The sequence below is a fragment of the Gymnoscopelus braueri genome (assembly GCF_963280865.1).
Source record: "Gymnoscopelus braueri genome assembly, chromosome: 21".
Lineage (NCBI taxonomy): Eukaryota > Metazoa > Chordata > Actinopteri > Myctophiformes > Myctophidae > Gymnoscopelus > Gymnoscopelus braueri.
In genome coordinates this window covers 13,625,548-13,645,523 of record NC_137623.1, presented here as the reverse complement: position 1 = coordinate 13,645,523, position 19,976 = coordinate 13,625,548, and the positions used below count along the sequence as shown (strand labels likewise).

The following is a 19,976-nucleotide window of genomic DNA, read 5'->3' as shown; positions in this document are numbered from 1 at the left end:
AAAATATACAAAGTAATAGTAACAAAAGTTTTCAAATAATTGTAGTGGAGTAAAAGTACAATATTTGCCTTTGAGATGTAGTGGAGTAGAATAAAGTACTGAACATTTGAAATACTCCAGTAAAGTAAAAAAAATACCTCAATATTGTACAAGTACATTACTTGAGTAAATGTGCTTAGATACACCACTGCTGCCCTACAATACTTTCGAATGTAAATTCAAATTGGCAAATCATTATTATATATATATATATATATATATATATATATATATATATATATATATATATATATATATATATATATATACAAGACCGTAAGGACTTTCATGAACGGACCTGTTAGACAAGGTATTTTAAATGTAACTGTGCTGTTTTACATTTTTTGCCTAATAAAATATTCAATCAATCAATCAATCAAAAACTAGTTTGATTATACTAGTATGACAACAACTTTCAATTTCATTACGAAGTCAACACCCCCCAAAGAAAATTATTAATATCTCTCTAAACAAACATGTAATCTGTGATTGCAGTTTCTGTCTACAGAGTAATATTGTTAAAAAGCTGTGCAATTTTTTGATCTGTAACCCATGACAGTGACATTGTCAGTGGAATTGCGTTGCCAAGCAACATGCAGCCTGGGTCCAGTCCACTGCTGATGTTCATAAACACATGTGGTGGGAAAAGTGCTCAATATTTTTTACTTAAGTAAAAGTATCAATACCGGAATTCAAAATGTACTTGAGTAAAAGTGTACTTAGAGAACCAAAAGTAGAAAGTACTCATTATGCAGAATGTCCCATCTCGGAATCCTGGGGGGGTCTATTAAAACGTGGGGGCTGCTTGTTGTTTTAACTGAGTGCCATTATGCACATTATGAGTAGAATGGAACCGGTGCTGAGACGTGACTCCACAGCTGGACTGCTATGTGACTCCACAGCTGGACACACAGCGGCCGATTCCAACTCAAACAGGTAGAAACAGTCCTGTTGCCGCCCGTCCCTTTCCTCAAGCACGACCTCCAACGGTCTCTGGGGAGAGAGAGAGAGAGAGAGAGAGAGAGAGAGAGAGAGAGAGAGACAGAGAGGTTTGAGAGACATAAAAGGATGGTAGGAGAGGGGTGGGGGTACAAAGAGGACAAGTTAAAGGTTATATGACATTCATTTTCACTTTTTTTATTTTTTATGTTTTTTGGGGGGTTTATGACCTCAATTACACCCAAACAAGATATATAAAAAAAATATTATACCAGGTTGCTTATTTCTCTCACTAAATATGGCAACGTTTTTAGATCCCATGTGGTTGCTTATTTCTCTCACTAAACCTGGCAACGTTGAAAGGCCAAATGAGGAACAGCGCCACAGTTCATAGAGATACATACAGTGGCCGAACAGTATTGCGGTCGTCTTTAGAGCATATTCCGGAGCAGAGGCGATGATTGACAGGCAAAATCCCTCAACAGCGACACCCGCAGGCAAAGATAATTTTTTTGACATTGCAGTTGAAAAGGCTTTAGAAATGTGAGAGAAAAACACCTGCAATGGCTCACTGGAGTGGATTTTTCTGTTAAAACAATGTATACACGTTTGAAGGACCATGACAAAGACATTTAATGTGTTGTAAAACTGAATGTCATGAAACCTTTAATAGCGGTAGAGAGAGAGGGCATGGAGATGGAGTGGAGGAGGGATAGGATAATTACAAACTTGATTTTGTTTTAAGAAAAAAGGTTCCAAAGTGCTTTATACAACCAAGATAAACATAGTAAAAGTAAAAATAAAAAGCTACAGTGAATATCAAATACACACAAAATGGAAGGCATCAATGGAGATGGGTATGGAGAGGTGGGGTGAGGTGATGGGAGAGATGACATGCAAGTAACATACAGACAGTCATAGATTTTAAAGAGGACAGTTTAAAGAAAAAGAGGCGAGAGATCCGTAATGTGTCTGAAGCCACCCCCCTCCTCTTCACACACAAATCTTAGTCGGTCAACCCGCCAACTGTCTTACCGGTTGGTTCGCAGTCCTGTTGCAAGAGATCATAATAATGGCTTTCCTCAGCTCTTTGTTACAGTGTTCAGTCTGTTCACCGTATTTGTCACCGTTTTTGTAGATCAGCATCACCCAGTCACCTGCAGGGGGCAGCAGAGTGTCAGAGAGAATAGCCAAAAGAAGGTTTGAAAATGACACTCTGGAGGTTTCCTCCTGATATAGTAGGGGGTACTAAGTGAAAAATCGTTACGCGGCGGATAAAAGCATGAAATTTGATACAGATGTCCCTTGGGTCATCCTAAAACATCCTAGAAGGGGTGCCCAAAAAAATCTTAAACAGGAAGTGAGTTATGGACAAAATCCAAAATGGCCACCTAAACTGTTGACCGTTGACTCAAAAGACACCAAAATAATCTCCAAAAAGCATAAAATGTGGCACACATGTCCTTTGGGTCATCCTAAGACATCCTAGAAGGGGAGCCCAAAAAAATCTGAAACAGGAAGTGAGTTATTGACCAAATTGAAAATGGCCGCCTAGTGTTGTCGATTGACTCAAAAGACAACTAAAGAATCTCCAAAAAGTATAAAATGTGTCACACATGTCCCTTGGGTCATCCTAAGACATCCTAGAAGGGGTGCCCAAAAAAGTCTTCAACAGGAAGTGAGTTATTGACTAAATTGAAAATGGCCGCCTACAGTGTTGGCGATTGACTCAAAAAGCCTATAGAATCTCCAAAAAGTATACAATTTGGCACATATGTCTCTTGGGTCATCCTAACACATCCTAGAAGGGGTGCCAAAAATAATCTGAAACAGGAAGTGAGTTATTGACTAAATTGAAAATGGCCGCCTACAGTGTTGAAAGATGATGCAAGATACCTACAGAATCTCATAAAAGCATGAAATGTGGTACAAATGTCCCTTGGGTGATCTGAACGCATCCTACAAGGGGTGCCCAAAAAGGTTTTAAACAGGAAGTGACCACCTAAAAGCAGTTGACACAAAAGAAAACATAAGGGGACGTCATAAAAGTGTATAATTTGGTACGTACATTGAGTGCTTCTTAATATATCCTAGAAGGGGTTATTTATTTGTTTGCTTGTTTATTAAACTTTTTAGGAAGGGACCATGTTGAAGAAATTCTAAATGGCTGTTTAAACAGTTGACCATGGCAGTCTGCATATTATGCAGACTCAATACGACAGGTTATGCAGTGCATAACTTGCCGTATTTTGTAGTCTACCTTCTGTTTTCATTTCTACATCACTTATTTATTTTACTTTCTGCATAATTTTTTTATTGTACTCTTTGAATCTTCTTTATTTATCTAACTCTCTGCATATTCTCATTTATTTTACTCTTGCATCTTATCTTACTCTGCATATTCTTATTTTACTCTCTGCATCTTATTTATTTTGCACTCTACATCTTCTTGCTTGTTTTACACTCTATCTTCTCATGTATTTTCTTCTTGATCATTACTGTTTTTTTGTGATTAGTGTTTAGTAACTACATGTATTCATGTGTGCCATTTCGCAATTACCAGCACATTGGCATAATGCTCTGCAAGGTAACCCAGCATCCCGGCATCTACACTTTCTCGAACAGAAGGGCTCAGCTTTGCAGCCACACTTGAGTTCTCTACAAACTTAAGCAGCCTCTGGCAAGAGTGTCCATAAAGGTGTCCACGAATCAGCGACTTTAATTTATTTGTCAGGAGATGGTAGAGATTGCATAGCTTTCAGGCTTCTGGACCAAATGCAAGATTGGCTGCTCGATTTGAATATTGTAGCAGTGCAGCCCGTGTGGGAGGAGTGTTTTCCATTGAGAGACTATTCAAACTTTTTTTGGCACCCCTTAGGATGCATTCAGATCACCCAAGGGACATTTGTACCAAATTTCATGCTTTTATGAGATTATTTTTTATGAGTGTCTTTTGCATCATCTGTCAAGACTGTACACAGCCATTTTCAATTTAGTCAATAACTCACTTCCTGTTTCAGATAATTTCAGGCACCCCTTCTAGGATGTCTTAGGATGACCCAAGGGACATGTATGCCATTATGAGATTCTTTAGTTGTCTTTTGAGTCAATCGACAACACTGTAGGCGGTCATTTTCAATTTTGTCAATGACTCACTTCCTGTTTAAGATTTTTTTGGGCACCCCTTCTGGGATGTCTTGGGATGACCCAAGGGACATGTATGCCAAATTGTATGCTTTTATGAGATTCTTTAGTTGTCTTTTGAGTCAATAGATAACACTGTAGGCGGCCATTTTCAATTTTGTCAATAACTCAGTTCCTGCTTAAGATTTATTTGGGCACCCCTTCTAGGATGTCTTAGGATGACCAAAAAGACATGTGTGCCAAATTGTATGCTTTTATGAGATTCTTTAGTTGTCTTTTGAGTCAATCGACAACACTAGGCGGCCATTTTCAATTTAGTCAATAACTCACTTCCTGTTTCAGATTCCTTTGGGCACCCCTTCTAGGATGTCTTAGGATGACCCAAGGGACATATGTGCCAAATTTTATGCTTTTTGGAGATTCTTTTGGTGTCTTTTGAGTCAACGGTCAACAGTTTAGGTGGCCATTTTGAATTATGTCCATAAGTCACTTCCTGTTTAAGATTTTTTTGGGCACCCCTTCTAGGATGTTTTAGGATGACCCAAGGGACATCTGTATCAAATTTCATGCTTTTATCCGCCGCGTAACGATTTGGCCATTTTTTGTGCTTAGTACCCCCTACTAATAGAGAAAGGGATGGCAATGCAATGCATGCTTTGAGTTTACTGTACTCTGTGTGTCATTCAGCGGATGAGAGACGAAGTTGTTTCAAGATACAGCTTAACTGCTCAATGAACTGAACCAGATGTAGATATTTAGGGCACTATAACATGTTTTACATTTAAAAGACAGCTTAGTTTTTTTTACAACAAGGGTTATTTTGATTAGTTTGTAATGATAATAATTAAAAGATGAGTGTTAATATTTTTTTTATTGGTTTCTAAAATGATAGCGATTTTTAACTGGGCATTCGAGCAATTGGTAAAATGTAAAAAATATATACAGTTAGCTATTTTTGTCTCCGCAAGGCCAAAGGCGTGGAGGTCAGGGCAGAACCTCTGCCCCAAATCTGTTATAACCAGGCATGCAATGCTCATTTGGTATGTTCTTGCACTCTATTCAATGATGTGACGCGTACGTCGCTTAACACCTACACTGCAAGTCACACAATGGACAATTGATATGCATCTAGGCTTATTCCTATGTTAATTCGCTAGGTGTGAGTCGGGAGCCTTTGAAAACTTTGTTGAGGTGCGAATTTAAAGTAGTTTTAAATCTATGCGTGTGCCTGCGTGTGCTCCTGGTCAAATAGGTTCCGGCACGGCGTGCAAGGCCGTCCAGTGAGCATTGCACCCCTGGTTATAACGCCACCAGGAGGCAGATGTTTGTATACTTACTTCCGCCAATGGCCTGCGTTGAGTTATACGAGCCAACTATGGTTGTCTTCTTCTTTCCTTTGTCCACCTGAATAACCCCAGCTCCTGGGACCCCCCCTGCATCACCACATATCTGCAGTGTGAAGGTGTAACCCTCTTTGGAAGCATCCGTCTCTTCTACAGTGAAGCTGTCAACCAGAAAACCAAGCCTGTTTAATACGTAAAACATCCATATGCCCAAAAATTACCCCTTTCGGCGAACTGGTGTGAAAAGTTAATCAGTTATTCCTTGCCCCATGATAAACCTTCAAAACCAAGTTTAATACAAATCTGTTCTTCAGTTTTGGAGAATATACAGAAAAACAAGCAGAATGGGGCAAAAACTTGAGCCCCATAATAGGCAGGGATATATTTCCATTTCATGAGAAAAATGTCACAGTAATGTACATTATAGACGCATTTATAGACAACGTCACAGTGATAAGAACCAGTATGCACGCACAGGCCGGGACCAAAATAACCTGTAGTCATTCTACAAGCTCATAACGTGTCACATCGAAAGACCTTGTAAGCTTATAGATTGGCAACTTTTTTGCTATTTGTTGTGTGAAGTGTATATAGGGCTTAAGTGGTTAATTGCCCGGATATCAAACAGGCCAGTACAGTGAATCAGGTTCTTACTTCTGTTTGGTAAGTGGCTCTAGCCGACTGAGGACTTTGCGGTCTAACGAGTCCGGAGTGTCAACGGACAGTTTGCAGTTGTCGGTGACGGCAGTGGCATGTCCTCCACCGCTCAGCAGCACCACGTGAACTGCCAGGCTCAGCAGCAGTGCAGCCATTCTGCTGGGTCTGTGTGACACCTGCTAAATATGAGGAAGAATGTTAGTAAAATGAGGAACACACAAAAAAAAAGACATGTACAGTCAGACACATTTACAACAATCCCCATTTATTGCATTTTATGTCCATCCATCCATCCATCTTCACCCGCTTATCCGGAGTCGGGTCCGGTGGCAACAGCAGAGAGCTCCAGACTTCCAATAATTTACATAATTAACCACTTTAACCCTGGTGTCCCTATTTTGGGCATGACGCGTTATCCAAACAATTAAAAACATCTCAAATATAGTGAAAAGGTGTAACCACTTAGTTTTGTAGAGTTCACTTTAGATGCAAAAAGAAGCAACGTCATGAAAACAACCGTGATAACAAATGATTAATACATCACGATGAGTAGTGTGCTGGTGTAACGCCCGGGATTCGAACCCGGGTCTCCCCGATATTAGATTTTCAGGCCATCAGGCTGAGGTAGCGAACCACTCTGTTACACTGGTAATGATGACTGATTGGATAGTTGACCGTGATCATGTCATGGACCACTAGTGGTTCATGGACCACTAGTTGAGAAACAGTTCACTCAATGACCTGGTGACCTAAGATGACACGTCAATGTTGTTGACAGCAGTTACTGGAACTTCCACAGAAAAGGGAATTGGAATCTCAAGAAGTGGAGGTTGAGTCATCATTATTAGGAAATGTGCCCATATAATAGCATGTGTCTGCTCACTCTTCAGTTAACATGAATTTAATATAGAAGGCTGGATGAAGTAAGAGAAATACTCAAAAACTGCCCACTAGCATTATATTTCAGTTAAATAATGACAGTTAATTAAGGGCTTGATTACATGTGTTGCATGTAGTATCGTGCAATGAATTATATCAAGCCCTTAACAGTCATCATTTAAGAACATGTGTCGGACAATTATGGACAATTGGTTGAGAAACAGTGTTATAAAGGGTTATGAGTATTTTAGGTTGAGTCAGGTTGAATCGCAGCGCGATGCCTTGTGATCTTGTAGATCTGCTATTTTAGAAAAACGTATTAAATGATGGACTTTTTAAAACAAAAATTGAAATTACATGCCCAGGTTGGAAAGAGGGTTACGTTAAATAAATTGAAGTCACCTTAAAAAAAGGAAAAATACGTCGAGAGTTTGAATAACGTCACATGGACCTACCTTCACGAGTCCAGACTCAAGGAATGTTATTTAGATAACAGAACAGCATTCAGTTTCAGGATGAAGTTTTATGATGATGGACCACCTGACGACTGTTATCTTGTCTTGCCTAATGTCTGCTGACTTCAGCTGTAGTAGTCGCGTGCAGCCTTTATACCCCTAATCGGGGGTAGCCCCGCCCAGTAGGGCCCTCCTGGGCGGGGCTTCTTTCACTCTACATTAGAAGAGTTGGGAACGGTGGGCGTTGTCACATTCTAATAGAGCCCGAATACCCGATCCAACTGTAATGTACATACAAGTTACAACAGTGTAGCGATTGCTGGTGAGTTTCCAATAAATGTGGGCTGCGCTCAATTATGAAAAAATACGATAATTGCAAGTTGCATCCAAAGATTGTTAATATAGGGAGATACACAATCTCAATTGGAGCTACTAGAGGTGAAATAGTACACAAATCCTACAAATGGTCTCCTAAGTAGGCGTGGTTTGCTTCTCCCCCGACCATCCCACCACCCTCCCCCTCCCCTCTCCCTGGCTGACAACATCATGTGGATGTGCATTTGTGTATTTTCTTCATTAAAGAAAACAAACGCTTTATATGTTTGAATTTCAAACAGTGCACTTTCAAACTTTGAAAGTGCACTGTTATTGGCAAAGATGCTTGTTAAGAAACCCATAAAAATCCCCCCACAAACACACATGTATTATTCAGTCTTATGCTAGATGTGCTCCTGTTTCTGCTCAACATTGTAACAGGGCCTTTTATTTATAAGGTATATATTTTACTACTATAGTGTGTTTTAGCATGAATGTTTAGCAAAATGTCATGATTCCCAAATCCTACCCCATCAACCAGTTAATATTGGAAAATAATATTTTTGAGCATTGGAATATTATAAGCTCTTATAAATATGATTATAAAGGATTATGATCAGATTACAATGCCTTAGAAGTATGTGTATAATGCGTTATACACATGGGATGCATAGCAAGTGCTACCGATTATTGCTTTGGTAACACTTGCTATGCATGTGTCCCATGTCTATACTGTATATTCCACTGTTTCTCAACCAATGGTCCATGGATTGAGAGGATCTCCTTGATCAGCATTAGCTTTAAGGGTCCCGATCGAACGTCAATAAATGGCATGGGGCCCCAAGCCACCACAGGTTCTCTGATCATCCATCTTGGAAATTTGTCTGCTTATCCACACTGGAGAAGATCAGTGGTTCTCAAACCCTTTCATGTCAAGGACCCCGAAAATTATGTGTATTTGGCCGCGGACCCCCACCCCCATCTCAAAATATTTTTTTCCAGGGACCCCCAGAACCAAAGATTTGCGTTACAAATGTTCGCTTTAAAAAACATATATTCAAAGATCTGCACAAATGTTCACGATTTTTCAAGAATAGCAGATCTACAAGCTCATAGCGTGGCACTCGGTGCTTGTAGATCTGCTATTTTTGAATAGCCAAAATATAAAATATGGATAAAGGGGTTAAAATGATTGTGACGCTTTAATTAACTAATTTTGCTGGGGACCCCTGGTACCCCCCCGCCCCCAAGGACCCTTGGGGGTCCCCGGACCCCACTTTGATAAGCAATGTTCCAGATGTTCAGGTCTTCGTCCTCTGCCACTGCCCTTGATCCTCCTCCTCCTCCTCCTCGCTGCTGCTGCTGATGTCTCCGAAGAGCTCCGTCAGTTCGTCACGATGGCTCATGGGGATGGTAGACCTCTGGCCCGGCTTGGGCCCCGATGAGGTGCCCGGCGGTGAGGAGTCCGGGTCGTCCGGAGAGCCATGCTGGTCCGTCTTCTCTTTGCACTCGTCCGTCGCTATCACCTCCCACCAGACGCTGACGGCCTCTGCGTCGTCGCTTAGCAGTCTCTTCACCTGTTTCTCCACGTCGGGAGACTCGACGTATTTGTTCTTCGCCGTCTTACGGAATCTATTCTTGCGCGTGTTCTTCAGGGGGCGAGCGATGCCGTGTTTCCAGAGAAACCTCTTGTCCTTGTCTGTGTCCTTTTTGCTCTTCTTGGCGGCGCTTTCGGTGGGCGGGTTTAGGTCTCCGTCTAGCGTGCACACCAGCATCTGACTGACGTCGGCAGTCTTGTAAAAGGTGTTGTTGTCGACCGTTTTCAGCGACTCCAGGACGCAGGGCAGATCCATCAGCTTGCAGGCCAAGGGGACGCGGTCCACTCTCACTATTCCGTGATGACCGTCCGGGTGCAGCTTGATGGTGAGTCTGTCTTTCGCGCTGGTAGACTGAGCAATGCTTCTTACCGTCGATGCGTACTCCATGGGCAGCCTGAGGATAAACTGACTCTCCTGCTCGATGGGAGCATCCTCCGTTGTTTCGCTATTCGTCGACTTCCCAACTTTTCGTCTTTTGTCTTTAGAAGTCATTATTGTTTTCCTTGCTTTTTTTTTTGCATGCGACAGCTAACACTGCTGCAATAATGTCGAGACAGCAATATCCCGGTAACGTGAACAAGTAGATTGTTCTGCGGTGTATTCGTGCTGCGTTCATGGGCCCTATTTAACTTTAATTAGTGGGCTCAATCTCCATATTCGGAGAGTACCTAGTTATGACGATCTAAAAAGAAGAATGATGCCATCCATTCCTGAACTCTCCCAAGTGGGTGCATCATACTTCATGACGGACGTCATAGCTATTGTGAAAGTGAAAAAAAAAGTGGCTAATGGGAAAACCCACATCATCACGCCCATGTCACTTGTGCCCAAATATGTAGTGTGCTAACCTCAATGTGTCGTCATGGCATCAGGAGCAGACAAATCAGCTCCATCTATGGGCACAAAAGGGGGCATGCCCATATGTGGGCATATAGGCTACTGATGACATCAGGGAACTCCATATATGCGCATTAAAAGGGACAAGGACAGACAGATACAGAGATATCCATATTTGGGCAGATCAGTCGGGATCGGAGGTGTGGTGTAGGTGTGAGGGACGCATAGCAGCCCGAACTCTAGATGTGAGGGCTGCGTAGCTGCCCGAACCTCTAGTATTTCAAAAAGTATAAAAGATTTCAAAATGTTTTTAAAGGTCCCCACTATTCCCAGAGAACATCAGAAGCTAACCAGTGATGTCTGCCAGTGTGATCCAGGGATATCTTGACTAACAGCAGAAATATGGAGTATGGGTCTGAATCTCGTATTATGTTGAAATCCTATCCACAGGTTTCCTAGGGCGTTGTGGGCATCACTTCCTGTCGATTTGATCCCTGATACCTGATCAAATCGACAGGAAGTGATGCCCACAACGCCCTAGGAAACAAAAATAGCAGATCTACAAGCTCAGAGCGCGACCCAGAGTGCCACGCTATGAGCTTGTAGATCTGCTATTTTTGAAAAATCTTTAACGTTTGTGCGGATTTTTGAACATATATTTTTAAAGGGAACATTTGTAACTCAAATCTTTGCTTCATTGGGGTCCCTGGAACAAAATATTTTGAGATGGGGGTCCGCGGCCAAATGCATATCACTTTGTGGCAAATGACAAAGTTTGAGCACCACTGATATTATGGCAACATACGTTTTTCAGAAAACTGTTAGGATTTAGAAGACATTTGTAGAATCCCCTGAAGCAAAGATTTTAGTTAAAAAATGTTGCTTTAAAAATATTCGAAGATTTGCACAAATGTTCAAGATTTTTCAAAAATAGCAGATCTACAAGCTCGTAGCGCGACACTCGGTGCCGCGCTATGAGCTTGTAGATCTGCTTTTTTTGCCGGACCCAGGGGGTCTGGCTTACATAAGGCTTTGTACCTGTTTTCTCCATACATGGGCATGGTCACTTTGTCCTTAGGCCCCAGCCATAAAAGTCTGTCCCCCTTTCGTCCATACATGGGCATGTTTTGTACCTGTTTTCTCCATACATGGGCAAAAAACAGGTTTTGGTCACTTTGTCCTTAGGCCCCAGCCATAAAAGTCTGTCCCCCTTTCGTCCATACATGCATAGACACAGGCTGACACGTCATGTGAAGTCTGGGTCTGGCAGAACCAGGTCTCCTGGTCTTGTTTTAATAGCCAAAGAAATCAAAAAATCTAAAGAATCAACAAAAAAATACACAGATTATTTCCCAGTCTAAATGGGTGATTCTTTCCCGGTCTAAATGGGTTAATTCTTCTGAGTGACTGGGAAATAGAGGCTCAAAGTAGATGGGTTGCAGCCGGAAGCAGGTTTCCTTTGTCTTATCTGATGAGCCTGTTGGCGCTCTGGTTCACTTGATCGATGCGGGCCTTGTTCACGTCCACCACGCCCGTGATGTGGCCGATCTGCTCGTTCTGCTTGTCGATCTCGCTGCCCATGTCGATGGCCATGGCCCTCAGGTTGCCGAGGATGCCGCCCACCGCGACCAAGTTCTCCTCCATCTCGTCCTCCCGCCGGTCATTGGTTATCCTCTCGATGTAGGGTCCTGAGAGTGAAGAAAGGTTGAGATGGGTGGACTGGTTGCTGGGAACGCCCGAGGCCTGCTTGGAGGTCACAGTCCCCCCGCCTTCAACTGCGTTGCCGCCCTCGGCGCCGCTCCCCCAGGCACGTTTGAGCCACTGCTTGAACCTCCACTTCAGCTTCCACTTGGTGAGTTCCTTCAGGTTTTTCTCGGCCTGGGTCATGTCCTTGGCGATCTTATCCGTGACGCCCTCCACACGCCTCAGCTGTTCTCCTTGCTGGTCCAGCATCACCATGGTGGTGGCGGCCGTCTGTTTGCTCTCCTCCGCCATCTGCAGCATCCGCCGGGTGCTCTCCAGTGACTCGTCGGACACTTGGTTGGCCTTCATGGTGATCTGCTCCGCCGCTGTCATATAAGAGGCCATGTTACTGACTGTCGTCCTGATTGGAGGGCACGCCTCCGGTGGAGCGTTGATACTTTTTTAGTCAGTCAAGCTTACGTGTTTGGAGATACCGTTAAGGCATGTGAACGTGGTTGAGGTATTTCGAGATTCATTCCGTTAACTGCACCAAGGTGGAATTTAGATCCGGGAGGGGGGGGGGGGGCACTATATACAGATCATTTGTGACGTGTTGTGACATCACCAGCCATACCCATAATGAGTTTCCATAGCGCATTGCCACCATAGCCATGCCCTTGGCAGGCATAACACAGCGGTTATTTTATCCAAATTAGCAATTTGACAAAGTGTGTGTGCGTGTCCGTCTGTTTGAGGCTAATCTATCAAAACACTGCACTGATAAATGTCTTTTTCAGAGGCTCTGGTTATTTGTGGGTCCTTGGCATGGAAAGGCTTGAAGGAAGGCAGAAGGTTTCCTACAAGCTCCATAGCGACTTAGGATGAGTGGTTACAGTAAGCTTCACCAGGGGCAAGGTTCGATTTGCCGAGAATCCATGCCTCTGTTTTTCATTCCTTTTTTATTGCCGGTGGGGATGTTTTATCCCTGCTTCTGGTCAGACTGAATTCAATGGACCCTTCGCTAAACCCCACCCCAAAAGCGATTGTCCAATGCCAGCTTAGCAACCGTTGTTAGCCTGGCATAGGTCTGGCAAGCTTTCGTCACCTGCCATAGCTGTCAATGTTATTTCGCCCGCACACACACAATCATTTGCAACATAATAGCAAGAATACCACGATAACGCAATGGTGACTATGAACCACGTACCCGTCCCAAACCCGTTGGAGGCTGCTTTTCCCAAGCTGAAATCTGCACTGCAAAACTGGCTGTGTTGATGAACACATACACAGCTTAACGTCAGGAAAGTTACACGACTCACTCGCCCAGGTGGTGTCAATAATAGGCTACTAATCACCGTAATCGTACCAAAATTCAGAATCACAGCGCTGCCTGTTTTCTATTTATTAACTGCTACTGCAGTCTTACCCTGCGGTACATGAAAACTCCCGTTACAGTCATGGATCAACTTCAACCTGGTGTTTGCACTTTCTCCATTTACGGTCCGTACATCTATATAAACGTTCAGATTTCAAATTATAAAGTGCTTACCCCATGGCCACGGATGTTACAATTATGCACGGGACTCTCAAAAGTACCCGTATATTCTGTATTGTTCAATAAAAAGCATTTTAATCCGATCAGTGGCCATTTTCTCATAATGTATCAGATTGCAATACACCTACCAACCGATAGGGTCGCTCAGTTGAAAGCATATGGAGAAAATGCTTTTTATTGAACAATACGGATGATACGGGTACTTCTGAGAGCCCGTACATAAATGTAACATCCGTGGCCATGGGATAAGCACTTAATATTTGAAATATGAACGTTTATGTAGATGTACGAGCCATAAATGGAGAAAGTGCAAACACCAGGTTGAAGTTCATCCATGACGGTCATGACAGTCGACCGTCGTGTATCCATAGCTATTACTCCCTCTAACATTTCCCATGTTTTTAGTTTATTGAAATAATATTATGCACATTTGTCCAGTGCATAGCCTACTGCAGGCCTTGTTGACTAGATTTAGAAGAGATTTTGAAGCTCTTGCTCCTGAAATGATCGATTATTTTTAAGGGGAAAAGCCATCATTTAACATGCAAGTCAATGGGTGAGAAGCAGAGCTTGCCAGGCGCTGCCAGGCCTGGGTGTGACTAACTTCGCACCACCAGTCACAGAGTGGAGTGGGTGGGGCTTAGCGAAGGGTCCATTCAATTGGTCTGGCGATGCCAGCCTCCTGGACATCCCCAAAACAAAGCAACTCACCTGGGGTGACAGGGCTCAGTTGCAGCCCCCTCCCTTTGGAACTGACTCCCAACTCTCATCACTTTCCCTGCCTAATTCAAATGAGCCTTTCTGCCTTTTAATTTGAATGTTTTTCTTTTAGTTTTTAGCCTTCAACTAGTTATTCTCTTAATAAAGTTGTGTCTTTTATTTTTTTACGTTCGATAATATCACAATTTCACAATCATATAAACGCATGAAATCTCAGTCCATCCATCCGTCTGTGTGTACGTCTATAGTTCACATATGTCGAGAACCTTATATGGGCATGCCCATACAAGGACCAATCGAATTCAAACCCAGCGTGCGTATCACAGAGGACTGTGGGACTGATGCGCCAAGTGGGAAGTGGCATCAGCAAATCTCCCACAAAATATCTAATCACCTATCCTGATGCCATCAATATGGTATACTGACATCATAGACTGGCCTGGACTCCATATTATTTGAGAATGCCTGACACAGAACTACATAATGGGCATAAAAGGGGAACAGGCAGACAGGGGTACAATGGGTAATCTCAGTGCCAACGGGTATTGCATAACCAGGTGGGGCATGCATTTCCAACTTGCATCGTTCCTGAGTAGCTAGTTGAACTAAAATGTATGTTAACCACATAACCTTGGCTTTCCTGTTTGGGCAAATTCTCAAAATGTGTGAATATGTTTCTACATATTTCTACATCATTTGTTTTAATTCAAAAAGTGGCTGCCTCCCCCCTCCCCTCTAGCCCCAATCCAACCCTTGAGGCCAATATGGAGGGCATTGGACTGGAGGCTTGGAATTCTAACGATGTACTGCTATGAGAGTCCCCCCTCCCCCCAAAAATAAAAATAAAGATTGTGGACTGATTGCCTTCTTCCCCCGTACTCTGGTTTGCTCATTCTTTTATTATTTGTACACAGACTTAAAAAAAAACGGAGCTGGGTGAGTACTTTACCTTTACACCCCAGAAGACCCAAGAAAAAAAAAAGAAGAAAAAGAAACTCAATCTAGAATCAAAGGTTTCTGCAGAGGTGGGCGAGTTTTACCTCTACGCCACGCAAGTGCCCCAATTCTAAAGATGCTCCAATTGTATTTTATGTTCATGAACATGGTGCTGCACTCACTTTACCGCGCTGTTGTGATGAAAACGGGTGGAGGAGCCTCCAGGTCTCTGAGCTCTCTGTTTGGAAGACGAGGTCCTCCCTTCACTTTGTTGTCCCTTCTCTCTCTCCATCACACTTGATAGTGGGTTGGAATATTAAGACTTAGGAGCTTTTGGAAGTGAGGAACAGCAGCGTCAAAGACATTATCATCTATATTTATTATTAATTCAGGAATCTCTCTCTGCTTTGCGGATTAGTTGAAACACTAAGGCCCGTATTTGGAGATACCCGAACTCTCTCAAGTTAGTGCATCACAGGTTATTGACGTCATAGACTGGCCTCCAACACTCAAACAGATACTGCATTCGTTAGAATAAAACATAGAGTTTGACCCTCATGTTATCTATTCTTTTCAGTAGATCTCTGGAAGGAAACAGCCACCCAAATAAAAGCAAAATAAATAAATAAATAGAGATACATTCAAAAGAGACAGGAAAACACAAATCAACTATTGGCAGCCAGAGATACAGCTTCTATATCTATTGTGTACTGCAAAATATCAGTAGTTTGATGTTGAGCTTGGACAGTAATATACAGAGTAATCCATTAAAGTAGACTATACATTAACAGCACTTTAATGGGTAACATTTGCATTTTGCCCTCAAGTTAGCCAACTTTGGAAATGTTTTGTTTTTGTTTTGCTATGTCAATTTCTAGATCATGGTTGATGTCCATTCCCTCTGAGGTGGATGGCCATTAGATATTCCACTGTCTGTTTGATAGACATACGACCACTTTCCCTTCTCACCAAGACACCTTTCTCGTCTGTCCTTTAGTGGATTGTTCTTCACAATTCACTGGTTCACGAGGGACCGCTCCAGAGCCTCCTGTATCATTACTTCCTCATCCGCTGAGTAATCAACAAAGGTGTCATAGGCAAAAGAGTGCCTCGTCTTCAGATGCCGGAGGAAGTTTCCGCTCCTGTATTCAGGGTCTCCCCAAGGCATAGAGGCACAGATGGGACACACCACCGGGTGTGCGTCCCGGGCATGCTGGGCGGTGCAGTGCTCAGCTAGGCCATCCTGATCCAGGTTCCGAAAGTCGCAGTAGGGGCAGGTGAAGGTGTGACGATTCGGCACAGGCTTGATGACAGCTTGCCGGCTCTGTGCGGTGGCCTTCACTCCCTCCTCAATATACTCTTGATATTTAGCGCAGGCAGCTGTATGGCTTCTCATATAAGTCAGGCCCACCTTAGCTGCACAGCCCTTGCAAGGCTCCACGGACGAGTGGATGAGGGCCTCTAGCGCAGTAGCTTTGGCCCAATTATTGCCCTGCAGGTCTGTCCTGCACATGGCACACACGGGGTCAGGGCGACTCAGACACTCCTGAAGACAACCCTGACAGTATGTATGTCCGCATTGTGTTGTTACTGGTCTATCAAAGATCTCCAGACAAATCGGACAAGTTAACTCTAAGTCATTGCTTCCTGCAAAGACGTTTTCGCTTTGCACAGAGCTCCAATCGCCAAACCTCGCCATTTCTTTGCTTCACCAACTACAAGTTGGGAGGACTGGGGGGTGCTATATACAGGTCATTTGTGTGGTGTCGCCAGTGCAGTCACGCCTTTTATGGACTGGAGTTCTGCGTTTCCATGGCTATACCTATACGCCAGCAAAGCCATAGCCACGCCCCCTCTCAGGGCATGCATAACAGCGGGTATTGTGTGAGTGTGCGTGAGTGAGTGTGTCCCCCACATATCTCGAGAACCGTCTGACCAATCTATTTCAAGCTGTATCGCCAAGAATACGAGGGGGTGATCTGAGTGGTAAGTCGGTCGGATCAGTGGTTGTCTAGAACCATCATGGGGAGATGGATCTCCATATATGGAGATCCATGAGGAACGCACCCTCTTTGTGAACTATCCGACCGATTTCAGTACTCTGACGTCATATTGATGACATCAGCGATCTCCATATTAGGGCATAAAGGGTATACTGACAGACGGACACATACAGGGATCTCCATATATGGGCATAAGGCAGTGGTTCTCAAACTTTTTCATGTCAAGGAACCCCAAATTGACACTTATTAGCCCGCCGACCCCCATTTGAAAAGATATGCCAGGGATCCCCATAACATAAGAGATGATTTTTACGGCTCTAGCAGTGATTCTCAACCATTTTAATTTCAAGGACCCCCAGTTTGACATGCATTAGGCTACGGACCCCCATTGAATGGCATTTATATCTCTGGGACCCCAATTTATATTGTAAAATCAATGTTAATTTAACTCTGAGAGTGTACAAATGGAACCAAATGGAACGGGTCCATTTGGTTCCATTTGTACACTCTCAGAGTTACAGACCCATAAGGGTCCATTTGGTTCCTATCCATCATTTAGCTGGGGACCCCCTGGAACCCCCTCAAGTACCCCTGGGGGTCCCCGGACCCCACTTTGAGAACCAATGGCATAAGGGACACAGACAGACAGACAGACAGACAGACAGGTACAATGAGTTTTCTGAAAATGAGTACGACGAGTACAACGGGTATTGCATAACCGGTGGGGTATTTGTTCCCAACAGGCATCGTTCCCAACAGGCAGTATTTGATTTGTTGTGATTTCGGTTGACCAACCATATGGTCCCTCAGAGTCTCCATCTAACTGAGGGTGGTGAGTGAATGCTTCTGTTGAGTCGCACGCGCAGAGAACCAGATGACACCAGGCAGTATCACATGACAAGCTCTGAAGTTTAATACACACATAGAGAATATATACAGCATTGTACAGTGGACCAGAAGATATGGAACAAGGACAAGAACAGAATGGATAGGAATAGAACTTGCATGTACAAAAGTATTGGTATCTGATATGTTAGAAAATTATATCAATAATTAACCAACCTATCGATTGAAAACCAGGATCTGACAAATAATCAGATAGACCTTAAAAAGGTATATAAAAAAGGACACACAACGACGTTTTAAAATATAGGTTATTTGTATTTCATAACTGTAATGATTTATTCTCTAGGTCATTCAAAGTCTGGTCAGATGATGTGGATGAGAGAAAGTTCATAGGAAAACACAAGGTGATGTCTCAGTTAAAGCAGCATAGAAGAGGAGCGATCGATCGGGAACACATTGAGTCTCAAACAAGCGTCCAAGTCAACATGTTCTCATTTATTGAAAGACAAGCAGTCACATATATACATTGGCAGAATTAGTGTTGGACAGCCCACCGAGGCGGTCTCGTATGGGCGTAGCTATTACACAAATAAATTATGCCTACATGTGTAAGTGAGTGAAGTGCAAAAGTTCATCAGGTGAGATAAGCGAAGACATCGGCAGGGCCCCTTTGCCACATCCTGGATTGTCAGACAGATGTGCTGATGGGAGGATGTGCTGTGGCTAACAGGGACCCGATGTTGAGCAACATCAGCAGGCTTTCACCACGGGTGCAATATGGCCTCCCGCACGGGGCGCTATAGCCTCCCCGATTTACAGGAAGTCTTGTAGATGTATTCTGTAGATAACTGTCATTTCTGCAAACATGTAAACAGTTCTAGGCTAGCGTTTTACCAAGAAACGTTAGGGTGACAAAGGGGACAGGAAATAAGGTTAAGAAGCACTGCACCTCAGCACTTCCATCCAGGACAGGTTGCACCCCTAACATAAAGAAAGCCAATTACTTTTTCATTATGTCAGTGATGTGAAACTGCATAGCCTACGAGGAGTTAGGTAACGAAAAGTTAGGTAGAGGAAAGAGCATTGTATAATATTCACAACAATTACTTAGCACAAAACAGAAAAGATGGAGGCAGTTATAAACAAGCAGTCTAAATGCGACTGTGGTCTATAATGAAAAAGTCTCTTCTGCCTCGACAGCGCAGAAAGTTCCTAATATTAAGTGGTCTGTTTACAGTCTGATACCCGAGGTGGCTGAATTGTTTTCACTCCCAGTGCCATGATGACCTCGTCTGATGATGTACTTCGAGCCCCACCGCCAGGGTGCTCAGGCAATGTAGAATGGAGTGTCCGGAATTCACAGCCATCCACGGTTATCAATGATGTATAAACTCCAGGTGCCAGCGAGACGAATCAACAACATTTCAACTAGGCTACCGTGGCGTGTAGGCCTACTGACTGAAGTAAAGTTCATGGCTGCATACTGGGGTTGTGTGCAGTCTGGCAAATCACTTGGTGGCCTTTTATGCACGTAACATGGCTGTTAATGTTTTAAACCCAATACAATATGTCTTATACAAGGTTCAAGGTTCAAGGTTCAAGTTTTATTAATGTCCCAGAAGGGCAATTGGGTTTACAGCCAGAGTAGTGGTTTAAAACATACAGACAGTACAGGACAACAGCAGACATGAAACACCATAGCATAAAAACATAGATCCGGGCGCATCTAGTGCAATCATCATCGTCATCACAATTATTATTATACAATAAAATCATTAATTAATAGATATCAAAACAGACTTATCAGTATCAAAATGTAATTAAAGTACCTAAGTGGAAAGTAGTCATTATACAGAATGTCCCAGACTCCCAGTTCACAAGTTTTCAAATGTATTAAATGTATTAAAAATATTTTGAAAATAGCTTATAGATCGGCTTTTTTTCAACTGGCCGAAATGCTGAAGCGGTAAATATATGTTTTGTAGCCTAATAATAATCCAAATCTACAAAGTAGTAACTAAAGTTTT

The 19,976-nt window shown here is 43.0% G+C and overlaps 3 protein-coding genes and 1 pseudogene across 4 annotated transcripts; all 4 read right to left on the bottom strand.

The window, feature by feature from the left end:
- Positions 1-852: 852 nt before the first annotated feature.
- Positions 853-7,568, bottom strand: LOC308076881 (cation-dependent mannose-6-phosphate receptor-like; the record flags this gene model as incomplete). The annotated part of the gene is made up of 5 exons (XM_080417400.1): positions 7,457-7,568; positions 6,120-6,301; positions 5,460-5,626; positions 2,014-2,135; positions 853-1,032 (listed from the first exon to the last, which is right to left on the bottom strand). The coding sequence occupies exons 2-5, from the start codon at positions 6,275-6,277 to the stop codon at positions 853-855; spliced, it is 627 nt and encodes a 208-aa protein (XP_080273526.1). The 5' UTR covers positions 6,278-6,301; positions 7,457-7,568.
- LOC308076880 (transcription initiation factor TFIID subunit 7-like) lies at positions 6,729-9,861 on the bottom strand (annotated as a pseudogene). Its single transcript has 2 exons — positions 9,049-9,861; positions 6,729-6,817 (listed from the first exon to the last, which is right to left on the bottom strand). The product of its transcript is annotated as a transcription initiation factor TFIID subunit 7-like (transcript).
- A 1,809-nt stretch (positions 9,862-11,670) lies between these two features.
- Positions 11,671-12,265, bottom strand: LOC308076879 (synaptosomal-associated protein 25-like; the record flags this gene model as incomplete). Its single annotated transcript, XM_080417399.1, has 1 exon — positions 11,671-12,265. The coding sequence occupies exon 1, from the start codon at positions 12,256-12,258 to the stop codon at positions 11,671-11,673; it is 588 nt and encodes a 195-aa protein (XP_080273525.1). The 5' UTR covers positions 12,259-12,265.
- Positions 12,266-16,115: 3,850 nt separating this feature from the next.
- On the bottom strand, positions 16,116-16,799 carry LOC308076878 (E3 ubiquitin-protein ligase RNF114-like; the record flags this gene model as incomplete). Its single annotated transcript, XM_080417398.1, has 1 exon — positions 16,116-16,799. The coding sequence occupies one exon, from the start codon at positions 16,797-16,799 to the stop codon at positions 16,116-16,118; it is 684 nt and encodes a 227-aa protein (XP_080273524.1).
- Between the last annotated feature and the right edge of the window lie 3,177 nt (positions 16,800-19,976).